This window comes from Peromyscus leucopus, chromosome 7 (genome assembly GCF_004664715.2).
Source record: "Peromyscus leucopus breed LL Stock chromosome 7, UCI_PerLeu_2.1, whole genome shotgun sequence".
Classification (NCBI taxonomy): domain Eukaryota; kingdom Metazoa; phylum Chordata; class Mammalia; order Rodentia; family Cricetidae; genus Peromyscus; species Peromyscus leucopus.
The window spans coordinates 75,772,866-75,797,559 of NC_051069.1; the positions used below are offsets into that span (position 1 = coordinate 75,772,866).

Below are 24,694 nucleotides of genomic sequence, written 5' to 3' on the forward strand. Positions count from 1 at the left end.
TAAGTAAGAAAAAAAGGATACAGCAGTACGTTATCATCTGTTTAAAAAGTACTTATAAAACTGAGGCATTTAGCAATCCATTAAAGATCCAAGTTTTACGGGGCTGAGACGTAGCTCAGAAGGTAAAAGCACATGCCACCAGGCCTGATAACCTGAGACCCATCTCTAGGACCTACATGACTTCTACAAACTGTCCTCTGACCTCCATCAATGTTCCTTAGCAGTAATGTAACACACACACACACACACACACACACACACACACCACACGCACGACAATAAATAAGTGAATAAATGTAATAAAAGAACCAAGTGTTATGGGCTGCCATGGTATCACCCAACAGATAAAAAAGCATTTGTCACCAAGCCTGATGACCTGAATTCAATCTCCCAGACCCACATGGTGGAATGAGACAAATGACGCCCCCCCCCCCAAGTTGTCTTTTGACCTCCACCCATGTGCTATGGCAGAAACAACTTACCCCTTATACAATACATAAACAAGTAAATGTAGTATGAAGAACCAACTGTTACACAATAGGCTAGACCTGTGAGCTTATTAGGTTTTCTGACTGCTGTGAGGGTCAGAACAGACCGAGGTAGTTTGTTGTTGTTTTTGTTTGTTTCCTTTTTCTCTTCTTTCTTTTCTTTCATGTGTGTATGGGGGGGGGGCAGTGTGTGCACACACCCTGAGGATGAAACCTTGAGTCTTGGGCATTGTACACAAACGCCCCATACACTGAACTCTCACCCCAGGCCTGCTTCCCAGTAACAGCTGAAAAAACGAAGCTCTTTTCCTCATACAATCTCCACCCCTAAGGAGTGCCTATCCTGAGGAGAGAATAAAAGAAGAGCAGACAGAAAGAATATGCTGAAAATTCTGCTGAGACCGGAGGTTGTTGGCGGTGGTAAAAACCAGGCCTAAGTAGAAGCCACGGAAGGGAACTCCGGGAGGCTGCGCAGGATGCTCCCTGGGCGTCCCAGCATCCCAGCCTAGGCTCCACACCTCTGCCCTTGGGGTTAGGCAGAGAGACTCTTGAGTTGGAGGCAACCTTTGCTCCCTTGGCGCTGGTACTGATTGAGTTGGTTGAGGAAAGCAAAGTCCGGGTAGGAACTGGCCTAGGGATAGACAAGAATTTGTTCTTGTGGATTACTGGATACCGATAGGAAGACAAAGGTAGTTCACACCTCTCTTCCACGTTAGTATCATCTTCAGATGGTGATAATTTGTGTGTGTGTGTGTGTGTGTGTGTGTGTTTTGGATTATGTCTTGTGTAGCCAGGCTGGCCTTAAACTCTCTGTGAAACTAAGAAGGCTGGCCTTGAACCGCTGATCTCTCTGTCTCCACTCCCCATGTGCTAGTATCACAGGCCTGCACGATCACGCTGACGGCTCCTCCTCCTCCTCTGGTTTTTGTTGCTTTGTTTTTTTAAAAACATGAGTTAAAATATGCCCCGGGTGCCTACATCTTTTGTGAACCCACTTAGAGGTTTTTTCTAGTGTTTAACCATCAGTGTGCAGCAGGGATGCAGGGGTGAGTATGCAGGATCCGCCCACCCATCCCTCCAAGCGGCGTCATCGCCCCCCCTTCCCCTCCCATCTCCAGGCACCCACCCAGCACAGCAGCACCACTCTGGCTGGCTGGTCCCGGGCCCTGCGAGCTCCGCGGAGCTGAGCAGCCCCTGCGCTCTGCTGCCCACTAGGCTCCTGGCGTGTTCCCTAACCAGTGCCTGCATCCCCCGCCCGGATCCTTGCTGGGCTGCGCTTTGGGACTGAGAATACAGTAAGCTTCACAGGTAAGGATGAACTCCTGGGACAGGAGGACACTCTAGAGCCTGTCCCGCTCCCGAACAAGGCGGGACCCACAGGAGGAGCATAGACCGGGCACTCACTGCAGAAGGGATCAGGCTCAGGCTGTCTTCTAGGGATCAGCCACCCTTCCTTTCCGAGTGAGTGCTGGCCACTGCAAGGTTAATATCAGAGGAGCGATGTTTGCATTGGAATACAAATGGAATGCTTTCTGCTTAAGCAGTACCAGAGGGGGCCCTCTTTATTTTTGTGATTATTAACAGATGTCACTGGAAAAGGTGTAAAAACCTTTCCTGGAAAGAAATTTGTCTCTTTGCAAAGTTATGTCAAAGCTAGTGTCTCTCTGCCTCTGTCTGCCTCACTCTTTTCCCCTCTCTCCCCTCCCCTCTGCCTGGGTAGCAAAAGGGACAGTGGAAGACCCTTGGAACAAGGAGGTGAAATGAAGTGGAAATCGGGGGCTTGCTTTAAAGAACCAGCCCCTCCTGTCAGGGGTGAGTGGATTTAAAAAAGTGGCCAAGTATTGAGAATTACCAAAGCTGAGGGATGGGCACATGGAAACTAAGTTTTTCGTTTGACTCTCTCTCTCTTTCGTGTGTGTGTGTGTGTGTGTGTGTGTGTGTGTGTGTGTGATCTTGAGATTTTCTATAATAACAGAGTTCTGGGAAAGCTGCAGCAACTCCTCAGTCTGGTTGATTGGACTCTCTCACACTGTCTTCAATTTGGAAAGTCGTGGCTCGGGGCTGGGGAGATGGTTCAGCATGTAAAGGGCTTGCCACACTATCGTGGGGACCTGAGCTCGGATGCCCAGAAGCCACATAAAGCCAGAGTAGGTCGTATACATCTGTAATTCCAGTGCCTTACAGGAGATGGGAGGAGAAGACAGGAGATGCCATGAAACCTTCTAGTGGGCTAGCCTGGCATATGGCCACACTCAAGGTTGTCTGGGCATGCCTCCACCTCCACTCACTCACTCACTCACCCACTCACTCACTCACTCACTCACTCACGCGAACCAAGCACACACACAGAAAGATGTTGTCTGGTACGTCAGGTCCCTTTCTCTCTGCCTTATTAACTTTTCTGGCTTCTGAAATATCCCCCCCCACCCCGCCCCCCATGCCCAAGTCCATTTGTGTCTACAGAGGATTATAAAAGTCATAACTTGCTGACTGGAGAATTGTGTTTAAGATCTGGTTTATGATTTAGAAAAGAGAATGTTAAAACCCCAGCCAAGTAAGAGAGCTGGGCTAGAGGGTGCCAATCAAACCATGTGTGGAATTTCATTTTAGAGATGATTCTTCCTTGTGAGACGGCGCATGTAGATTTCCTCGCCACTTTTCTTGCAGCTGTTTTATAATGTGAGACTGCTCAGAACCCACTTGGCTCAGTCCTTGTAAAGTTGCTAGTGTGGGTTAACTTTCTCGACTGAATAGATCACTTCTCTTTCTGTGCCCAATACTCCAATAGTCAACAGATGCATTGCTTTTTAACAGTGGGACCAGATGTGGGGATTCAGAAGCTAAAGCTACTTCATCCATGTTACCGATGGGAACTCTGAGGTGGGGACATTAGGAAAGACCAGCATCAAGTTAGCAGTTCATAAATCATTATTTTATGATTTAAAAAATTTTAAAAATTAGAAATTTCCTACAGGTAAAACTGATATGTGATTAGCCAAATACACTGTGACTATCAAATATAATGTATTTATTAACTATTCTTTACTGAAAGTCCAAATTAAAAAATAGAGAGGTTTTATACACTAGCAAATGCAAGAGCTGGCAGAGAGATGCTCCCTTGGGGTTACCTTAGTACCAGTCACCCCAAATTTGATTTACACACAGCAATCCATTTTATAAATTGAGATGTACATATCCTGGAAAAAATAGCAGAAAAGAAAGAGAAAGAAAAATAAGGGAGGTTTTGGGTTTTATTGTGATGAGAAACAGAAGTTGTGGGTTACTGTAAAATAATCAACAGTGTAACTTTACCATCCTCCTTTTCCTCAAGGACTGCCAAACTTTTGTAGCAGACATTGCTCTGTCTCCATTCCTGAAGCTGAACTTGAAAATAGTGCTATGGTATGTGGTATTTTGAATAGCAATTGGCACATTGTCAATGAACTCTCCAACCGTTTATTCTCAGCGCAGAATTGGTGGAGAGCTTATCCTTAGTAATGGGCTATAAAGTATTTGATAAACATATGGAAATATTTGGCAGGTTCATGGCTTTCTTTCGTGTTGAAATGAATCACAGCACATTTGGTGAACGGTTCAGCAGTGCTGTAGGCCATGGTGGGAGCGTGCTGGCGCAATAGCTGTTTTTGGAAAAACACCTGCCAGAAATTTGTCTGGCTGTGGTGAGCGTGATCAGAACTCAGTTCATCAGGATGAACTCTGGAACCTGGAGATGGGTTTGCTAAGTGTGATAGATTCCGTATGTGACAACTACTTAGTATATTGTGAACCGGTGATGCCTCCCCCATTTCCCATGCTTAAAGGCCAAGTCGGATGCACAGCTGAATGATGGAAGAGTAAACGCCACCCCGGGGTTTGCTCTTGGCGGACTAGCTTTGCCATCTAGTGGTGGGAACGTAGATAGCCAGCAAGGTCCTGCTTCCAAGGACAAGGGATGGAGTCTTCCCAGGATCATTGATCAGTCAACCACTTACGCACTCTTGATCTTGATTTACTTGTGAGGAAGACTAGATCTTAGGAACTCAGAGTCCACTCAATAGTCAAGAAGAACTTCCAGAGAGATTATGTACGGTGAAAAAAAATCCTTTAAAATGATGCCCAGCATGGTTGACACTGAATTTGCTGAAAAGAAAAAGTATCTGTAGGGCTCAGAGTCTTGTCTCTAGCAACAGTGGTTATGACTATAAAAATTATGATATTCTGTTTTCATTTTTTCTAAAATATAATGTCTGTTTTTTTCATCATTTTTATAATTGATGTTTAGGGCCCATGAAATGGATCCCCCAACTTCATACTGCTTCCCACTACTCTTCAAACACCCAAGGAAGACAATTTTAGAAACTGTATTCTCATCTCCATCCATGGATTAAGTTCTTATTTCTTTAGTGTGGTGGGAGTGTATTTATGTGTGCTTGTGTACATGTGTACTAGTGCAAGTGCCTATGTATGCATGTGGAGACCAGAGGCCAGTCTTGGGTGCTGTTCCTCAGACACTGTCTAAATTTATGTTTATTTATTGTGTGTGTGTGTGTGAGTGTGTGTGTGTGAGCGCGCGTGCGCGCGCACACGGATGACATATGATGTGTTCATGTGCCTGCAGAGGCCAGAAGAGGATGTCAGATCCCTTGGAGCTGGAGTTACAGGCAGTGTGAGCTGCAGACTGAAACCTGGTCTTTTGCAAGAGCAGCGAGCACTCTTAACCACTGAGCCATCACTCCGATGATTTTTTTGTTGGATTTTTCTCTTTTTCTTTTCTTTTTTTGAAATTGGGTCTTACTCAAGCTCTGGCTGGCCTGGGACTCTCAGAGATCCACCTGCACCTGCCTATCGAGTGCTGAGATTAAAGGCGGGTGTCACTACACCCAGCCCGGAAGCTGTCTACCTAGTTTTCTGAGTGGGATCTCTCACCAGGATCGAGACAAGGCTGGCAGCCAATGAGTTCCAGCAACCCCTCGTCTCCACCTCCCCCAGCACTCAGATCACACAGGCATGTGCCCATACTAAGCTTTTTAAAGCAGGTGCTAGGGACCAAACAGCCCCTCACGCTTGCATGGCAGGGACTTTAATGAGAGCTATCTCCCAAAGCCTCTCACTTCCCATTTCTGTTCTAATAAACTACCCAAACCTTACAGAGTTAAAAATCACACAGAATTATTTATCTTATATACTTGGAGCTCAGAGGTCTGTTAGGAGGACTGTGTTCCTGTTAAGCTCCACTGCTTGCTTACTCTTGGCGTCTGCTAGAGACCCCCCCACATCCTCATCCTGAGGGGCCAGACCTTACCTCACCTCCATCTCCGCTTGCATCTCCACGGCTCCATCCTGCCTCCCCTTTATAAGGCCTCATGGTTGCAGTGGATTCATCTGATCTGACATCATGGCTGATCCCCTCATCCGAAAACCTTTAGCTTAATCACATTGGCACCATCCCTATTACCAAGTGGGGAGTACAGCCACAGGTCCTCAGGACGAGGATGAGGGTCACTCTCGAGACCAGTGCTTGCATCCCACAGGGAGCACGCTGTAGTGAGAGGTATAGGAAATGCCTTAAATACCTACTGAAGTTTTCCTTTTGATTTCGTAGAAGATGTGGTGTCTCTGTGGCCCGATCTGGTCTGGAACTGGTAAGACTGAATCTCCTGCGTTAGCCTCCCTAGTAGCTGAGACTTCATGCATATTATACCACGGCAGCTTCCTATTATCTCCACTACTCTGCTGGGCCAGTCACTCACTATGGAGTCCAAGCTAGCCTAGAACTGGCAATCAGTCCTCTTGTCTCTGCCTCCCAGGGACTGAGAGTACAGGTGTGGGCTACCAGACCCAGCTCCTTCAATTTTTGACTTCTCATGTTGGGTAACAATGATAAGTGCTGCCATTTGCTGAGTGCTCACTGCGGGTGCACACGTGCATACACACACACCGGTTTCTCTCAAAAACTGTATGGAAAATGCACAGGTCAGGCACCCTTAAGAAAATCGCCCTGCTCGTAAATGGCAAGCACAAGTTAATTTGGTCTTAAAGTTCACGGTCTCTCCCGTCATTGAAAACAGCCCGGTCTCTGTTGTCCATCTTTGTTATGACATTGACACTGTTCTTTTCCCACCACTGTGAAATTATATACTTCTTGCAAATATTGCATCACTTGGGGCTCTAGCCGGTTGGTGACATCTGTCAGTGACTATAGTGACCTAGAATGAAACTTCATACAGCAGCCGTGATTCTTTCCCGCATCTCGCCAGACTCAAAATGGCCATGCAAGTTTGCAGAGGTATTTTCCAAAAACACAGCCCATTTTCCTGATGTTTCTTTATAATTTATTATCACTAGTGACGCGCCTCTGTTTGCCCTGTGACCTTTGGCCTAAGTGCCACTTCTGTCTGTGGTTCTTCAGAGTGCCTAGACCAGGCCACAGTGGCTCCTGGTACGTCAAGCCTTCCTACACAGGAGAAAGAGGAAATGAGGGTGTGTCAAAGCAGGCAGTGGTACTGAGAGGGACAGAGATCCTTAGTGGCTTTGAAAGGAAGAACAAGCACGTATTTTAAAGTGATTATGCAGTCTGTTGTGTGCTCTGACATCCTTAGTAAGGTGACCCACAGTGTCACTGATCTGGCGGAATAGGCCCTTACATAAAAATGCTTGATGGCCTGATGTACAAGGATGTCCCATGCTATGTTCGTGAATGAGGCCAGCTTACTCACTCTACATTAAGCAGATAATTTGCAAGTGAACTGGAAACTGTTAAGAAATAAAAGAATTTGTAAAACGGACTCCTTTGGAACAATGTATTTTGGGAGCTGGGGACCAGTTGGTAGAACACTAGCCTAGGACACATGAAGCCCTGGGTTTGATCCTTGGCACCTAATAAACCCAGTATGGTGACATAAATCTATGATCCCACCGCTCAGAAGGTGGAGGGAGGATCAGAAGTTCAAGGTCACCTTCTCTCAGTTTTGAGGCCAGCCTGGGCTACATGAGATTCTGTCTCAAAAGAAAGAAACTATGCATTTTTAAACTTTGGCCAATGGTTAATTTTTGAGTAGAATAATAATTTTTAAATAACACATGTATCACCTGCTTACCATGCTCTGAGCAGAATGGTAATACTTTGAACATATCACCCCATTTAGTTCTAAAGTTGCAGTATAAACTAGAACTTTACTATTTTGTAGAAGATATGGTATCTCTGTGGCTCAGTCTGGTCTGGAACTGTTAAGAGTGAGTATCCTGTGCATAGGAGGAAAATGAAACCTGGACAGCTAATAAACTATCTAAGTTCATATGCCTAATAGGAGCAAAGAAAAGATGGACAATTCCTGACCCAAATGTATGCCCATTATGTTGGCATGGATACACAAATATTCTAAACATTACCATCAACTCCCACTTCTAAGAACAACAGATAACACATGGTGGTAATAGTAAGTCATCTCTTGTAGTGATATGTGGTCATATGTATTAGAGGACCAGGTACAGCTACAGGTGTTAGAGTTTTACATCATTCCTGTCTGCTGTACCTGTCTCTAGAATCCAGCCCACGATCAACTGTGTGAATGCTGACTCACAGTAGTGGGCAATGATTGCAATCTCACTTTTCTTATCCAAACCTGGGATTTGCAGCCCCAACCCAGGCAAGCCCCCTGGAAACTGACAGCATTATTTCACTATTATAATAGGAGACAGGGCAAAGGAAGGCGTGGGCACAGGCATGGAAAAGAGCTGCCTTTCCAATCGGGACCATGTCTCCTAGGTTACTGAGTTGGGTTTTGTGGATGATGGGTGGATGTAGTCCTATCCACTGGACTGTGGGTTGCTTCATCAATCAAAGCTATCATTTCCCTAAGGAAAACTCAGATTTTCCAAAAGGAAGTGTTCTTAGACATCTGTCCAATTTTAAATCACAGACCAAATTAGATGGGCTAACTAAAGCAAAGGCCCTCTTATTACTGTGATTTGGAGCTCATATTGCAAGGCTCTGCCCTTGTTCATGGCCAAAGATAGACATGGGCATGGCTTTTATTCCAGTGGGTTCACTCCAGATACGCTCACAACAGGGCCGGAAAAGTGATGCCATCATATGATCCACGGTGTTGGATGCAGGAGGCATCCATACAAGCCTACTGAATTGGATGCTTCAGACATACAACTACTTGCACGATATAAGCATAAATAAGATGTGTTTCTTCTTTATTAAATCTAAGCCATTTGATATTAGTGGTTGCTAACACAGTAGATGAGTGGAGAAGGGATTAAGTTTATTTTTTACACAAAGATGATGTAGAAACTATCTGGAGTGCAGTTAAGCCATCATCCCTGGAAAGACAGCCTTTGAGGGTAGGTTCCTGGCTGCTTTAATGTCACTCAAATTTTCCTGAATCTCAAAAGCATCTGGAAGCCTGGTTAAAACATGGTTATCTGAGAAACCCCACAGCCCTTCCAAGGGAGCTTGTAATTCTTTTCAGATTTGTTTTATTTTATGGGTATGAGTGTTTTGCCTATATGTGTACCACATGCATGTCTGGTAACTGAGGAAGTCAGAAGAGGGCATCAGATTCCCTGGAACTGGAACTATAGATTGCTGGGAACTATAGATTGCTGTCGAGCCATCTCATAGGCAGAGTTGGCAGGCAGAGAGAATATATAGAAGGAGACATCTGGGAGGAGATCTAGTAGCCAGAGAAGGAGGAGGACATCAGGGGCCAGCCACCCAGCTACACAGCAAGCCATGGAATAAGAGTGAAAGTAGGGTTATAGAAGTAAGAAAAGGTAAAAGTCCAGAAAGGAAAGACAGATGGACTAAGTTAAGAAGAGGTGGCAAGAAAAAAGCCAAGCGAAGGCCAGGCATTTATAAATATGAAAAAGTCTCTGTGTGTGATTTATTTGGGCACTGGGTGATAGGCCCCCCAAAAGAGTAAAAACAACAACAGACAAATAAGAGAGAGAGGTTCAAAAACTGCTCCAAGAAATGTCTCAAACAGTAGCCTGTGTACTGCAGCCCTGCTAAGTGCATATATTTACATGCTTACATGCCTGTGCCCCTAGAGAAGAGGAAACTGCAAATGTTAGAGGGGCATCATAGTATCACATGTTGGCAACTTTAAATATATTTAATATTAGGAAAGCTTAGATGATGAGAGCCATGATGGAAAGAGACCATGGTATATCATGATCACATTCTCCAAGTGGTAAATCAAGAACCATGGTCCACGCGCCACAAATTCTTAAACTAATTTTCATATACAATTCCACTATGAAAGCACTTTTATACAAATGGCAGTTCCATGCAAAACATTATTTAAAAAGTGTGTAGGACATATTTCAGCATAAGGTGGTCTCCACTGTGTATTTTCTGCTTATGGCAAAGGAGCCTGTAAAAAGCAAAGGGAACCCACTCCAGCTGTGGTTACCTATACAAGAGCTACCAAAGACCAGGCAACAAGATCAGCTGCCATCCCAGTGGGTTGCACTGCTTGGACTTAGAGTTACAAAACTAAAAAACGACAACATGAAGGTGTGATGGGGAGGTGTTGGGTCAGTGCGGGGGAGGGCTCTTCAGAGGTAGGCAAGGTTAAGACACATAGTATATTTGTGTGAAATTGTCGATGAATAAATAAAAGATATTCTAAAGAACGGAAAAAAAAAAAAAAAAAAAAAAGGAGGCGCCAGGCCTGGTGACAAAGGTCTAAAGCCCCAGCTACTCAGGAGGCTGAGGCAGAAGGATCAATGATCACGACCAGTCTAGGTGACAGAGAAAGTTCAAGCAAGGTCAACTTGTGCAACCGAGACTGTCTCAAAATAAAAAGTAGAAGCAGCAAAAGCTGTAGATGCTTGCTCAGTGGGCATGAAGCCCTAGTCAACTCCAGCCCCCTTCCCCCATTCCATCCCCCCTTCCTTGTGTGTGTGTTTGTGTGTGTTGTGTGTCTGTATGTGTATGTGTAATGTGTCTGTGTGTGTTGTGTTGTGTTTATGTGCATGTATGTGGTGGTGTGTGTGTGGTTGTATGTGTGCTTGTGTGCATACCTATGCATATATAAACTCAGAGCAGGTGACCAGCAGATGAACTCATCTGTTTCTAACTCCATGCTGCTTCGTGCTTCGAAGCAGCATCTGTCTGATATCCACCTCCACATCAGCTCCCTCTGCAAACCCTGGATCAGGGAAGTTCTGCACTCCAGTGAATGTTTTCAAATTTTGATAGTCATTTACATTTAGACATGAAGACTTTATGATCCTGCTTTTAAAGAGCTAAGTCTCGCTGGGCGGTGGTGGCGCACGCCTTTAATCCCAGCACTCGGGAGGCAGAGTCAGGCGGATCTCTGTGAGTTCGAGGCCAGCCTGGGCTACCAAGTGAGTTCCAGGAAAGGCGCAAAGCTACACAGAGAAACCCTGTCTCGGAAAGAAAAAAAAAAAAGAGCTAAGTCTCAGGAGGAACTGCAAGATGCTGCTTCTGTCTCTATAATCAATGGAGAAAGGAGCATCTGGGAGGGGCTGTGGGTCTGAGATCGACCAACAGGAGCCCTCCCTGTCCCATCCTGCATTGTCTGGGAAGTACGTGGGGAGGGGAAGAGGGACCCATACAGCTGACAGGGAGAGAGCTGGGTGAGAAACAACTTGTTGATTTTTGGATGTCTGTTTTGGGTCAGTTTGGTGGAGTGTTGATCTACTCTCCAGAAGGTCTAAGGTGGGTGAAAATAGGGTCTATTCACGGTGGAGGTACACTGAGGACCTATAGCATAAACGAAGAGGTATGTATCATTTAAAAGCAAAGAGGTCATAAAACCACTCATTCTTTTTTTTTTTTTTCCCTGTTTTTAAAGGGCAAAATAGAAGAACAAGATGGAAAATACGTTATTTTGGTTGATAATCTTCATCTCTGGATGGACCCTCTCTGATGGGTCTGAAACAGAGCCGGATTTTACGTGGCACTTGAGCAGAATACCCCGGGTTGTAAGTGAGAGGACTGTCCATCTTGCCAGCCCCACATTCCAGGCAGATGCTGGGATGGTGATGACCGCAGTGTGCGGCATCGAATGTCAGGAAGAGCTCCCGGCTCCCAGCCTTTCCCAGCTTGAAGACTCCCTTTCCTATGAGACGGTCTTTGAGAATGGCACCCGAACCTTAACCAGGGTGAAAGTTCAAGATCTGATCCCAGAGCCCACTCGAAACAGCAGCTTAAAAGAAGCACGCCCGAGGAGGCTGCGGCGGCAGGTGTATGGCACAGACAGCAGGTTCAGCATCTTGGACAAAAGGTTCTTGACCAATTTCCCTTTTAATACAGCGGTCAAGCTGTCCACTGGCTGCAGCGGCGCCCTCATCTCCCCCAACCACGTGCTCACAGCTGCCCATTGTGTCCACGATGGGAAGGACTATATCAAAGGCAGTAAAAAGCTGAGGGTGGGGGTGCTGAAGATGAGAAACAAAGGAGGCGGCAAGAAACACAGAGGTTCCAAGAGGAGCCGGAGAGAAGCAGAGGGCGGTGGCCAAAGTCACAGTGGCCAGGAGCATCCTCAGGAGAGCGCCACCCAGAGACGGGGAAAAGGGTCCAGGCGGGGTCCGAGGGTCACTCAAGGGAGGCCGTCCTTCCAGTGGACCCGTGTCAAGAGCACCCACATTCCCAAAGGCTGGGCGAGGGGAGAGAGCGGGGACCCGGCCTTGGACTACGACTATGCACTCCTGGAGCTGAAGCGAGCACACAAGCAGCAGCACATGGAGCTGGGAGTCAGCCCCGCCATCACCAAGCTGCCGGGCGGCTGGATCCACTTCTCTGGGTTTGACAAGGACAGGGATGATCAGTTGGTGTATAGGTTTTGCAGCGTTTCTGAGGAATCCAACGACCTCCTGTACCAGTACTGCGATGCTGAGGCAGGCTCCACCGGCTCTGGGATCTACCTGAGGCTCAAAGAGCCAGGCAAAAAAACCTGGAAGCGGAAGATCATCGCGGTCTACTCAGGCCACCAGTGGGTGGATGTGCACGGGGTTCAGAAGGACTATAACGTGGCTGTGCGCATCACTCCACTCAAGTACGCCCAGATTTGCCTCTGGATCCATGGAAATGCAGCCAACTGCGCTTATGGCTGAGGGAAAGCTGAAGCAAGTTCAGGCACATCCTGAATCCCAGAGAAAGTCAGTTCTCATTCTGAGACCACTCACAGGCTATACTTGGACTTGAACCTAGCAGGGGTATGCCAGCATTTTCACAGACGTCCTTTATCAAAATTAGCTTACTTTCTCATGGTTAGAATGTTTAGGTACAGATAATGAAACTAGATGACACTTCAGCATCAAATATATACTCTATGTGATGCTAAGGTTCCTTTGCGGGAAACCGTTTGTTTACTTGGGCCTTCTTTAAAACTAGACACTCTTTAAAATGTCAGACTAGAACTGTAACGTGACTTCTCAATGGGCTTGCTCTTAGAGTCCTACTGTAAGAAGAATCAGCTTGAACGGAAAATACAAAGATTCACAGTAGCACAATTAGAAACAGGAGACAGGCGGTTTCGTTTGCAGTGCTGTTCGATAGAGCCTTTCCTCTCTGTTCCTGCCCTCAGTGTGGATATGTGTTTTCCCTTGGTACTCAGAAACCTCAAGAACTACAGGTCAAACCACATACAAATCACAAATCAGAAGAAGTAGTGAGCCTTATAAATAAAACTACCAACTGTGGTTTAAACAAAAAAACCCAGTATCAAAGTGTCTTTCTAAAAATTGGAGAAACACTTTGTTTTGTGCAATGAACCAACTTTAGAGATATTGAAAGCAGAGACACTTTAAGATGTCAGGTTTTTATTTAACTGATTTTCAAAGTAGGAAGTTTCCAAGGAGTGCGGAGAAGCCATTTCCCAAGCCAGGGTTCCCTTTTGAACGCCACACCCGGTTGGGTTGTACTGTCCACTGTGTGTGAGGTGCTAGATTTTTAATGCAAGGAATTTTTTTTTTTCAAAAGAGAACCCATTTGCCCCAAACCACGAGATAGCAAAGAAGGTTCTGATGGTTCTCATTAGGGACCAAGGCGGCATCATCACTCTGCCTCCCAAGTAGCATTAAACAGTTAGAGGCCACAGAGAGCAAAATGCAGAGCGAGCGCTCAGGACACACCTCATGAACAACCAAGTATGTGGTGGATGGCTATAAACAGGGGTTAGGCCAGGGCATTGTGCCTGGACAGTTTTGATGATACACTCAAACACACTCTAAAATCTAGTAACCAGGGGCCCAATCTTTGGTCTGTTCTTTCTGGCAATTTCTAAGGCCACATATTTTTTTCTCATGACACAACTGACTGCCAGGGTAAAATCTTTTTCTTTTAGAGGTGTCCTAATAAAGACTACAAAATAAGAAATAACGTTATTTCCTATTTTTGTTTTCTGTTATATTCTTGATTAGTAAGCAAAGGAGTATCTTCGTTTGGGTTAGCATAGTGTTTTTGTAAATGGTGCTCAAAATATCTGCCATTCTTTTATAATGTGAGTTGTTGTTAAAATAGTTCAATAAAATGAAAAAAATAAAATGTATGACTGTGTTTTTATATGCTTTAGTTAAAGGGTTTTAGAAAATATTTGATTAACTATTATTGAATTAGAAAGTAGTATCTTTAGTGCTCATCTCACTGAGACGGAGGCCCTCATTGCTTCTAGTAGAAGAGGCACACACACTGAAAAGCAGATCCATTTGCTCTGGGGTGGGGTAATAGGGAGAGTCTCTGTATTGGTTACTTTTCCTGTTACTGTGATTAAAAAAAAAAAAAAAAACCAAAAAAAAAAAAAAAAAACCCAAACCAAACCAAACCAAACCAAAAACAAAAACCCAACCTAACAAAAGCAACTTCAGGATGGCTTAGTTTTGTTTTTTGTTTTTCTTATATTTGTGGCTTTTCTAAGGGTGTCAGCAAAATTAATACATGATTCTAGAAATTATGATTATAGTTGCACGGAACTAATCAACTACGCTCTGTTTCATCTCATGTTTCATAGAGATGGACTGAAATGTTCTCAGCAGACTGGCAGCCATGTTTCCCTGAAGAGCTAGCATAGATGTAGAGGAATTTGCATGTGTGCCCATTCATGAGCCGGGGAGGCCAGTGTGTCACAGTCTCTGTCTGAAGGTGGGCCTCCTCCCCTCCTCCACTCCTATGATATTCCTAAGCTGCCAGCTTTCAAGGTCAGGATATGCTTCAAGCCAAGATTCTACTACAAAACAGAAGTCGGACTTTATCCAGCAATGGGCTGAAAATAAAAGTTGGCATTTTTAAGACAGAGCTGAATTTAGTATTCTGCCACTGCACTTGGGGACAGTTGACACCAGAAGAAGGCTTTGTGGTTTGGAGAAGTAAGTGACACTATCGTCCCCACCAAATAACCAGTTGTGTCACTCCATGTAGTCCAGGATGTGACTGATGTGGCTCCTTAAATGGATGTCTTGAGCAGTCACCAGCCACAGATCACAGCATCCCTATACTAAATTAAAGCTTGGTTTTGGTAGAGGCACGTAGGCCATCATGTGATAGGAAATCACCTTCCCAGGACTAGTAACTAAATTTCTCCATTCTGGATGGAGACAAGGACTCTGTGACTCTCCTATTCTAAAGCATTTAGAACATTTTTTTTTTTCTAGAATCATCTATCAAATTCAGCTAGAGTCTCAGGCTGTGAGCCTCAGATAGTACATTGGTTTCCCTCAATGTAGAGGTTTCCAAATTTTGCTAATAGCAAGAATGACCTAGTGAATTACCTTAGAAACCCAGGTGCCAGGGTGCCATGAAGACCTAGCCTGAATCCCTAAGCGACTCCAGCATTGCAGATCTGACTAAGCTCTGGAGAGATGGCTCAGCGGTTAAGAGCACCTGCCTTATGCTTTTCTTATAATTTATTTCAAAAAACTTTGGTGAGGAGAGTGGTAGTGTAAAGGATCAAACACATAGATGGCACTCTTGTTAATGTCTTTACAAAATGAAAAAACATTTTAGGAACAAATTGTTGTAACATCATTTTCCTATAAGAAATGAATCAAATTTGCAAAATTCCTAATTGTATATGATCAGTTTGCAATAAAAGAAAAAAAAATCAGTTTTATTTATTTCCCAGAAATTAGATGCTAGAGTTTCTTTTCTTTTTTATAATTCATCTTATTATTTAGGTAAAATCAATACAACTCCAGGAACTCACCATGTTCACCATGCAGAAGCATAAGATTTAACTCATTTCATTGAGTTAAATCTTAGGCTCTTCAGATGTGGAGGTAGTTTTAGATTCTACCTTCCCTCAAAGTATGCACAATCTGGTGAGAATAGCACCACACACCGGAAGGCAGGAAGTGTCATACTGAAGAAGCACATTGAGAAGTGGGTTCTGCTAGAGTGGCCAAGCAGGCTGAAAGGAACCAGTTCCCGGAAGAAGTGACACCCAGACTGGCCAGCTTAGGAACGGGGAGCTGGAGGTGTGGGGACAGCCTGGAGCTAACCGGGTCAGAAGCAGTGAGAGGGTCACACAGTGTCCAACACAGGGCTGCAGACTGCAGTTAGCGCTTCGGCGTGGTGAGCAACACCAAGAAGTAAGGCTTCCTGGTGAGGCTAGAACATGGAAGGCTTTGAACGGAATCCTTACAGTGCTTAGATCTTGTCGCCAAGAACTGATGCGGGTCAAGTCGGAGGAATGGGATCATAGGGAACAGAGAGAAGGAAGCCCTCCTGCGGCACCTTCTGGGCTGCAGTGGGTGAGTCTGGGTAGAGTTTAGCCACAGACCCAAAACTGTTGAAGGAGGTGGTGGTGCGAATAGGAAGTGGGAGGCATTCAGGCCAGGGAAGGCTACATAGTGAGACTGTCTCCCAGGAGGGAGGGAGGGAGGAGGGAAGGAGGGTGGGAAGGAGGGAGGGAGGGAGGGAAGGAAGGAGGGAGGGAGGGAGGAAGGAAAATGTTTAGGACACTTGTTGGTCATGGAATGAAGGAGTTTAGAATTGGGGATGCTGGGCTTGGGAGACAATGAAAAAAGAAGAACTAGCTTGGAGGAAAAAGAGGAGCTCCCTCACAGACATGTATGCCAAATAAATAAATAAATAAATAAATAAATAAATAAATAAATAAATAAATAACTTGTCTTGTATTTTACTGTAAAGGCAAAAAATGCTCAACCCCAAAGAAAGCCATGGCAAGAAAGTGAAATGAAAAAGACTATGAATTTCTGCAGTGAGTGACTCAAGGACACAGCACTGAGAGTCACTGCTGCATTTGTTCTGACAAACAGTGACGATCACCTTTGTTTTTCTGCTAGGAAACAAAATGCTCCCTTTAACTTAGCTTGGAAAATGTTTTTTGTTTGTTTTGTTGTTTTTTTCCATTAAGAGAAAGTCAGAAATTGCAAAAAATTATTTAATTTCAAATTTACAGTTGAACTACGATATATGGTCACAACTCAATATCCCTAATACTATCAAAATTTCATGCTTCAAAGGTACAGGCGACTTAGAAATTAACTTCAGTTTTCCTTGGGGAATGTTTATATTAGTGTTTCAGACTGTATAATTTAACTTCTTAAGGTTTTAAAATGTCATTATAAAAACCAAGATCAAACTGGCAAAAAAACCCAAACCTCCCACCCCTGACCCCCATCATAAAATGAGTTAATTTTCATCAAAAACTGTTTCTTGCACTAACAGAAATGTACCACTTGGCATATCAGGGAATGGTGGGCAAGCCTTTAGTCCCAGCATTGAGAGGCAGAGGCAGGAGGATCTCCAAGTTTAAGGCCAGCTTGTCCACACAGTGAATACCAGGCCAGAGAAGATTAAATAGTAAGACAGTCCCAGGAAGGAAAGGAGGGAGGGAGGGAGGAAGGGAGAGAGGGAGGAAGGAAGGAAGGAAGGAAGGAAGGAAGGAAGGAAGGAAGGAAGGAAGGAAGGAGCCACAGGACTATTGCATCTGGGAGTCTAGTATTAAAAGTTGGTTTAGCAGCAAAGCATATGATCATTGACAGAAAATTCTCTCCCTCAGGAGGTCACTTCCTGGCTCTGTGCAGGGCTCTACTCTGCAAGCCTGGGTGCACCTCCTAAGAAGGGGTCTCTAGGATATGAGTTTAAATTTGGCAATGGATGCGGCACGTGCCTGGCTGGACACTGCTTTCCAGCTGGCTTCCATCGACATGCCAGTGTCACATGTAGTTTACATGTGGGACAGGTACTTACATTTACCGAATTTCAAAACACATACTTCTGTGGCTGTGCTTTATTATGGAATCTTACTACCTCCACCATTTAAACGCTTTTTAAAAATTTCATCTTTTACCAATCTTTCAATAGAAAAAAATCAAATCTATAGCAAAAAAAAAAATCACAGCAATTAAAAAATTTAAAACTTAATGTGTATAGGTGTTTTGTCTGCCTATGTGTTTGTGTCTGGCAGTGTGTCCGATGCCTGCAGAGAAGAGGGCCTTGGAATCCCTGGGACTGGAGTTGCAAACAGTTGTGAGCTGCCACGTGGGTGCCAGGAATCAAACCCTAGTCCTCCGTTTTTAACTGCAGAGCCATCTTTTCAGCCCACACAGTGATTTCCAAAAGTAACCACAGCAGTATTTACTGAGTGTTACACTGTGCCAAATGCTTTCCATTCATCAGCTAATATAAAATGTATACAAATAGAAGGAGCCTCATTCCACAGAAGAGAAAATGAAAACTTAAAGACGTGAAGCCATTTGCCTGAGGCAACAGTGTATGGTTGAGCTGGGAATTCCCTACCATGCAGTCATTCACATTCCTGCACAGGCCTCAGCATCATTCAAAAAAAAGTAATGTGGGGGCCGTGAGGCAGGCATTTGGAAAGTCACAACTAATGGTGGAAATGAGATTCCCCTCTCCCCCGCAAACATGCTCATCTACTGACTGGTGGATTTAGCAAATCTTTTAGATTTAAAGCAATGGTTCTTTAACCATGGTAGGTGGCTTCCTAAGGATCCCCAAGACTCTTTCAGGGGCCTGTCAGATCAAAACTACTTCTATAATACTACTGAGTGTCTTTTCTCTTATATCATGTTACACGTGTCTTCTCCCCATGTCACACAGTGGACTTTCCCAGCCAAGCACAGGCTACTGTAACAGATGGAATGCAGCAGTGGAAACGGGAACACGCTACCTTTTGCTAAGTCTAATTTAATGAGGTATGTGACAAAGACCTACAGGCAACCACGGAGTGCCGAAGTCCGAAAAACTGTCTTCCCCACGGAAGAGCACACCAACTGGTTATCCAACACCAAACTGTCAGCCCTGAAGACCTACATACAAGTAACATTATATAGCCTGAGCAGGCTCTATTTAGGAATGTGCATGTGTGTAAATACACATATATACAAGTAATAACAATCAATGAAAAAAGAGCCCACGGATTTGAAAGAGAGGACCAGCATACAGGAAGGTTGGGAGGGAGGAAAGGAAAGGGGAAATGATGTAATTATAATCTCAAAAAAGAAATTCAAAAAAGAAAAAATATAACGAGGTGTGAAAATGGCAAAACACCACAGTTCTTCTAAATTTCTTTGTAGAAATTTTAATTTTCCACAAAACATTATTAATCTGGAATGTTTGAACACTTCTTCTGTAAAATAAAATAAATGGAAAAATTAAAATTTATTAGTTTTATTCTCTATACAGTAAACATTGAAAGGCACAGTTCACATAAACAAAAGTCCTTAAAGGTCCTAAGTGAGTTTTCTGAATTCAAAGGGTCTTGAGATTAGAGAATTTGAAAGCCTTTGCTCTGAAAAACAATTATAGAATATTTTATAGTGGAAAATTAAGCCTGTGTGTCAGATGTGAAAATGAACTTGGAAGATCAAGTACCAGAAGTTTGAGAGTTGAGCTAGGGGTAACTCCTGTCTCACTAAAACTCCAAACCACATAGGCTTCCCTTTTCCACTCAGCTCTACCCACAGTGGGGTTTGAATAATGTGTTGGGGTGATGCAGGCTGCCAACACATGATATGTAATACACCCACACACTGACACACACACACACACACACACACACACACACACACACACTGCATGTGTGTGCTTGTATCAATTTATGTGCACCATGTGCATTCAGGCACCCCCAGAGGCTAGAAGAGGGCACTGGGTCCCCTGGAATTGGGTTTGCAATTGGAACAAAAGGTTTTGAGCTGCCACTTGTGTGATAGGAACCAAACCAGGGTCTTGGGCAAGAGCAGTGAGTGCTCTTCGTCACTAAGCCATCTCTCCAGCCCCCATAAGCAGGCATTTCTTTAACGTCCAAGGCAATTAACAACAAAGCGCCACAAAACAGGGTTGTTTCAAAAACACAGAACGTGAGCCTTCAATCCAACACCACGGGTAAATTAGAGCTGTCCTGTAAAGTACCTCAAATTATGAGCCTTCAGTACCCAGAAGATTTCATGCAGGACCTCATCTATAAGACCATTCTCTCACAAGGACATCAAGAGTCTCTGAGTAGCCAAGATCTATGACCCTCTTACAGTTTGCCTATTAAAAAAATTATACCACATGGGACAGACAAGGGGGGGAAAAGCACACAAAAATTTAATCTTAAAATATTTTATCATCTAAAAGGTAATTTTATTATGACAACTAAGTAATACATGGTTAAAACGTACTCTATAAAAAAATCACCTGAGGGAACTGGAAAGGTGGATCTGCAGTTAAGAGAACTTGCTGCTTACGCACAGGACCCAGGTTCAGCTCCCAGTACTTACATGATGGCTTACAACTGTCTGTTTCAGGAGATCTGATGCCTTCTTCTTGGATCCATTGGAACCAGGCATGCACATGGTACACATACATACATACATACATACATACATACATACATACATATTCATGTCTATACAATAAATAACATGTTTTTTTAATCACTGACATGATCTGATAATAGCTTCTGAGAAATAAATCTTAGGTAACCAAAGCAAACTAGTTTTACAACAGTCTCCTACCTGAGACTGGGTGTTTTTGTGTGTGATGCTTAGGAACAAACCCAGGGCCTCAGTCATATTAGGTGAGTGCTTTATCATTAAGCTACACTACAGTCCCAATACTAGACTACATTTTGGAGATGCTCTGGCATCCTAGCTGTAGACACAGTCATCCAGTTTTATTACAACAGGCCAGGGTAGGTTTTATGTGATAACAGTATACATATATTCAAGTGTGTGTGTTCAAACTGGGACCCAATTATTCTATTCTTCAACCTCCATGGTATTCTCACACTTTAAAAAAAAAAAAAACTTTATTTGTATGTTTTAAAAGGAAGTTCACCTCAAAAGTAAACACATATTTTGTAATCTAGAACTTATTTGCTAGGCATGATGGGAGTCCCCAGTTTAATGACAGTTCACCATTGCTTAATTTTACTGTAAAATGAAATTGTATTGCCATGGATAAAATTTCTTACCTTGAACATGTAAATTAATAAAACATTTAAAACAGATTTTTATTTTGTTTTAATTGTGCATATATATGTGAGCTGGGGTGGGTGTATGTGCACATGAGTGAATGCCCACACGAACGCCTCAGGCATTGGATCTCCCTGGAGCTAGAGTTACAAGTGGTTGTAAGCCACAACTCTGGTCCTCGGCGAGAGCCGTGCAAACTCTTAGCCTCTGAGTCATTTCTCTAGCCCTCTCAACACTCTGTGTGTGCTGTGTATGTCATGTGACGCACATCTTTTCCTTAAAAAGTAACCAAAGATGGAAAGAGTATGTTTGCATTTTCTTTGTTCAAGGTGTTTATTGCATCTCAGAGGGCAGACATGCATTGGGTTTTTAAACCGAAATACAAAGAAAAGCCATTTTGAAATTGGTTTTAGGTAATTTTCCCCCATTACAGTGTATGTTATCCCCACAGTAAATTCAGATACGACCACTTTAAAGGGTACCATACATCTATTAAGTAATTTGAAAAATAGGCAAATGCCTTTCCAACCCGATATGCTTTTACAAAGAGCTGCCAAGCCACTAAACAACACTGATCAACAGTGACCTTGTGTACACGTCAAAATCTTCAGCCAAGCCATCAGCACAGACAGTATGACAACAAACCAAAAATCAAAGAACACAGTATGTACATCAAAAGATACAATTCGCTGAACTGGTTTCAATCCTATCACAAAGGTACAACAGAAGTCACTTTGAGCTCAATCAAACGATGGAGAAACACTAGTCTACAGAACACACAAAGAAACACTAACTGAACAGATGTACGTAAACCCACGGTGAAGGAAAAATATTTGCAGTTCTCTTTAAATTACAGATGTCTCTTGGGGCACGTTCATAGTCACATAAACAGCTTATCTTTAACTGCATTTTCACAGACATGGTAGAAAGACTCCACTTTTCAGTGCCTTTGATCAAGAATGAATAAATAGGTCAATTTAGATGCAAAACCTGCAAATATAATTAAAATATATATCTTAATATAGCAGTGATAAATATGGACTTCTTCTCATATGATTTTTTTTCTCATTCTCGATAAGGTAGCTTCATCAAGGAGAAGTTTTATTATGGACATTAAACTTCATATTTTTAAAATAAAATTTCTTAACATATACAGTGCACAAAAATAAACATTTCTCACAACAGTTGAAGTTTCTGTGATTGGAAAAATGTACTCCACACCGAAAAAGTTTTCATATATTTAAGAGTGTTTTCCTCACTAGCTGATAATATCACATTACGTTTGTAACAGAGGTACAGAAGAGAAGAGAGTTCGTGGGAGGACTTGAGGGTTTGTCCAAAAGTTATAGATATATACACTGAAACCTTCAAAAACACAGACACATCTTTTCAAATGGCTCACCACACAACCGCTGCATCATCCGTCCATGGGCAACGTCCAGAAAAGCACTAAAGGCATTGGAAACATCCATTCATTGTTTACATCATACAACACACAAAGAATCCAAATACACTACGAGGTTGAGAGCAGGGATAACAGCTAAGGTAGGACATTCCTAATGTTCACTGTCACAGCTGGGCTGTGTGTCTGGAAGAGAAGTCACAGTCAGCACTGGGTTTGGTACTGGTGGCTCACTTGGAAACTCTGAGCATCAATCTTACTTGAAGTTTCCAATGTTATTTTTCCTATTCGGTCACAAAAATTGCAGCTGCAAAGGAAAAAAAACACACACCTGAATTAGAAAACACACTGTACACACCCCTCAAACATTTTACCTCCCTTACAATTTTCCCTGACAGTGTAAAATACCTGTACCCAAAAAAGGGTTCAAGATGAACAAACTCATATTTACAGTTTTCCAAACTCTTTAAGATGAGCTTAAAAATTCACTCAGGGAACTTCTATGTACAGTTCCAGTTTAGAAAAAAAAAATCTATCACTAAATCTTTCAAACTTTGACACTGACAATCTTTGTCATGAGACACTGAATCTAAGAGCTGATCTGTAAACATGGGTGGTGATAGAAAAGCGAATGGCAGTGCTGTCCATGATTCTTTACGTTCATCAACGAGCCACTTAACCGTTGGACAAGTGTAGACTGGACAAGAAGGGTAAGCCCCGAGGCCGGTGCCTTCTCTTCCACCTCTGTCTACCTCATTCCCTTGCCGTTTCTCTTGGGAAATCCTCTCTAGGGTCAGAAGGCATCTCTTCATCACAAAATGTTTGTCTGTCTGCCTGGGGTGTGAATCCTGGGGACAGGGGCTGTCTCAAGGCTCCTTCTATGTCTGTCACTTATCAAGGCTTTTAGTATGCGATGACAGCAAGAGCTTCTAAAAGAGGCTTCTCTAAGCAGTCCCTCGTCATTTCTGAGACAAGCTGCCGAGGTAAGTGACATCTTACACATCTACCTTGTCTTGATGCAAGAGGAACAGACAGAATGGCCACAAGGATAAAAAATCTGACTGAGCTGTCAAGGTATTAAAATGTTATATCAACAGTTTCATTTAAAACAGATTCTTATTATGTGGCCCAGGTTGACTTCAAATCTCAATCCTCCTGCCTCAGCCTCCAGGGTGCTGGAGTTAAAGGCTTGGGTCACCATGCCTGACTACTGTTAACCCAAATACACAAAAATGTCAGGAGTTAATAAATGTAGGCAGTAGATATGTGAGAGAAATCGCACTGCACCATGGTTCAAAGCTCCTACATTCTTACTGTTCTTTTAGCCAGACCTTAGAAAATCATTTCATGCTCAAGGATTAGTTCTTTCAGCTACAAAACAGCCAAAATCTGACATGGAAACTATTGAGTAAGTATGTAAAGTAATACTGAGCACATCTGTAAACAGCTGCTGACAGTGTTAGGTGCCGGGGCTGAAAGTAAGCATCCCCTTCCATCCACTTCCTCTCTCACGCTCACTGTGAACCATTCAGTAAATTAAATTCACGAAATGTAAGGTCAGATTGCCAGGAATTTAAAATTCTTCTTGAATAAATACAAAGGGTAAGAATCTAAGCTTTACCTTAACATGAAAAATAAGAATAAAGGAAAGATGTGGTTATGTAGCCAAATGCGTTTTTTAAATGACTTCTAAATCCAGTATTAGAAATGCTGGTGTCCTATGAAGTCTAGTCATCATGGGATAGGTACAGTGGTATCTCTCAGCTAACTTAGCGCCTGGGAGACTTCTGCCTCATCAATACAATTTTTGTGCTTTTCAAGATAAGAACAAATGACAGGTTTTTTTCCTCCTACAGATTAACAAATTATGATTTTAAAAATTCACTGGTAAGGACAGGTTTTGATGTCAAATTTAAAGCTCCAAGCATTCAAATCTATCTATCTATCTATCTATCTATCTATCTATCTATCTATCTATCTATCTATCTATCTATCAATTTATCTTCTAGCCATCCATCCATCCATCCATCCATCCATCCATCCATCCATCCATCATCTATCCATCCATCATCTACCTATAACACAGAAATAACAAACCTCAGACCTAGGACAGTTAAGCACTGCACAGCTCACTATAACAAGCTCACAGAAAAAGCTCAATATCAGATACCTTAAATTGTTTACAAGAAATCCTTGATGTTAAGATCCGCTAATGGGTCCTTGGCTGGAGGTTTCTTGGGACTCTGAGTGGCAGGTGTAGGGCTTGGAGAAAGCTGATGGGGAAGAGGCCAGCCCCAGAGAGCAGAAAGGGAAAGCACAGAGAGGCAGGTAAGCATTAGGCAGAGCATATACCAGAGAAAACACACGCAGAAGAACAGAT

The 24,694-nt window shown here is 43.2% G+C and overlaps 2 protein-coding genes across 15 annotated transcripts in view; one reads left to right on the forward strand and one right to left on the reverse strand.

Moving 5' to 3' along the window:
• The first annotated feature begins 1,591 nt into the window (after nt 1-1,591).
• Nucleotides 1,592-14,225, forward strand: Prss35 (serine protease 35). Its single transcript, XM_028875515.2, has 2 exons — nt 1,592-1,796; nt 11,321-14,225. The coding sequence occupies exon 2, from the start codon at nt 11,340-11,342 to the stop codon at nt 12,579-12,581; it is 1,242 nt and encodes a 413-aa protein (XP_028731348.1). The 5' UTR covers nt 1,592-1,796; nt 11,321-11,339; the 3' UTR covers nt 12,582-14,225.
• A 6,995-nt stretch (nt 14,226-21,220) lies between these two features.
• The window catches only part of Snap91 (synaptosome associated protein 91), a 115,584-nt gene continuing 112,110 nt past the window's right edge, over nt 21,221-24,694 (reverse strand). For 12 of the 14 annotated variants that reach the window (XM_037207816.1, XM_028875521.2, XM_028875520.1 and 9 more), the window contains 2 exons: nt 24,485-24,587; nt 21,221-22,621 (listed from right to left, as the gene is read on the reverse strand). In XM_037207816.1, coding sequence (XP_037063711.1) covers nt 24,495-24,587 — 93 coding nt within the window. In that variant the 3' untranslated portion in view covers nt 21,221-22,621; nt 24,485-24,494. The remainder of the gene's footprint in view (nt 22,622-24,484; nt 24,588-24,694) is intronic. The other 2 variants (XM_037207820.1, XM_037207818.1) reach the window with 1 other exon arrangement.